Source organism: Chiloscyllium plagiosum, unplaced genomic scaffold (assembly GCF_004010195.1).
Source record: "Chiloscyllium plagiosum isolate BGI_BamShark_2017 unplaced genomic scaffold, ASM401019v2 scaf_81677, whole genome shotgun sequence".
Lineage (NCBI taxonomy): Eukaryota > Metazoa > Chordata > Chondrichthyes > Orectolobiformes > Hemiscylliidae > Chiloscyllium > Chiloscyllium plagiosum.
The window spans coordinates 1-1,716 of NW_025168313.1; the positions used below are offsets into that span (position 1 = coordinate 1).

The window sequence follows — 1,716 nt, forward strand, 5'->3', positions numbered from 1 at the left end:
CTCATTCCTTCACTTCTCCCTCACTCATTGTACTCTCCCTGACCCACCTCTCCTTCAAACACCTCTTTTCCAGACTCACCCTAACTCACCTCCACTCCCACTGCCTCTATCACTCACTCCTCACTACCTGCTCCCCTCACTCTCCCTGGCCTCTCTCTCGCTCCCTCTCCCTGACGGTGTTATTTGATCTCTCCCCCAGCTCCAGCCTCTCTGACTCTGGATCCGAACACAGCGCATCCCCGGCTCATCCTGTCTGAGGACCGGACCAGTGTGAGATTCGGAGTCAAAAACCAGCCGCTCCCTGACTCCCCGGTGAAATTTGGTTCCTGGGAATGTGTTCTTGGATCAGAGGGATTCACATCAGGGAGACATTACTGGGAGGTGGAGGTGGGGCAGAAGACCTGGTGGTATCTGGGAGTGGCCCGAGAGTCTGTGAAGAGGAAAGGGGGCATCGAACTAAACCCAGAAACCGGATTCTGGATTGTGTGGCTGATTCCAGGAAAAGGTTATTTTGCCTCCACCTCTCCCTCACCAACCCCACTCTACCCGAGCGTGAATCCCCGGAAGATTGGAGTTTTCCTGGACTGTGAGGGTGCACGGGTGTCATTTTACAATGCGGACACCATGTCCCATCTCCACACTTTCACCCACACTTTCACTGAGAGGCTCTTTCCCTTCTTCTGTCCGGGAAGGAATATTGACGGGAAAAACTCCGCCCCGCTGACAATCTGCGGGATTAAAGGGCACTGACAGATCCATCCCATAATTTCACCCCGTCCCCCTGTCTCCTGCCAGCTGTAAACTGATGGAGGTCGGTCTCAGTCTGGGGGAAAGAAGGAGGGAGGGGGAGAGAAGAAACAAATAGAAGCTCAATTGTAGAGAGGGACTGACTGGGTCGAGTGAGCTGTGAGCTGCAGGAACCCGGGGACCTTCCTGCCTGTAATGGTGCTCCACAGGCGGGAGGTGGCGCTACATGACGGTGTTGGAGATGAATCAGTCAGTGGGTCTCAGACTGGGTTCAGGGAAGTCTTTCCAGGGGGAGACCAAATCATTTCAATGCAGGTCAGTGGAGTCTTTCCAGGGGGACTGGGCTCAGTCAAAATAAAAATGTCAGATTGATCTTCTTTAGACTTCCACCATGTGTCAATAATGTATACCCCATACATAGAACATAGAATAGTACAGCACAGAACAGGCCCTTCAGCCCACGATGTTGTGCCGACCATTGATCCTCATGTGAGGTAAACCTAATGTACGAACCCTCAAATTTCTGTGACCATATGCATGTCCAGCAGTCTCTTAAATATCCTCAATGACCTCGCTTCCATAACTGCTGCTGGTAACGCATTCCATGCTCTCACAACTCTCTGCATAAAGAACCCGCCTCTGACATCCCTTCTATACTTTCCACCAAACAGCTTAAAACTATGACCCCTCGTATTAACAATTTCGGCCCTGGAAAAAAGTCTCTGGCTATCAACTCTATTTATGCCTCTCATTATCTTGTACACCTCAATTAGGTCACCTCTCTTCCTTCTTTTCCAAGCCCAGTCAACCTCTCTTCGTAAAATAAGCCCTCCATTCCAGGCAGCATCCTGGTAAACCTCCTCTGAACCCTCTCCAAAGCATCCACATCTTTCCTATAATAGGGCAACCAGAACTGGACACAGTATTCCAAGTGTAGTCTGACCAAAGTTTTATACAGCTGCAACAAGA

General features: G+C 50.5%; 1 protein-coding gene across 1 annotated transcript; it reads left to right on the top strand.

Moving 5' to 3' along the window:
- Nucleotides 1-192: 192 nt before the first annotated feature.
- LOC122545239 (E3 ubiquitin-protein ligase TRIM39-like) lies at nt 193-1,124 on the top strand (the record flags this gene model as incomplete). Its single annotated transcript, XM_043684345.1, has 1 exon — nt 193-1,124. A coding segment is annotated over one exon (558 nt), but the record flags the coding sequence as incomplete, so codon positions are not given.
- Nucleotides 1,125-1,716: the final 592 nt, after the last annotated feature.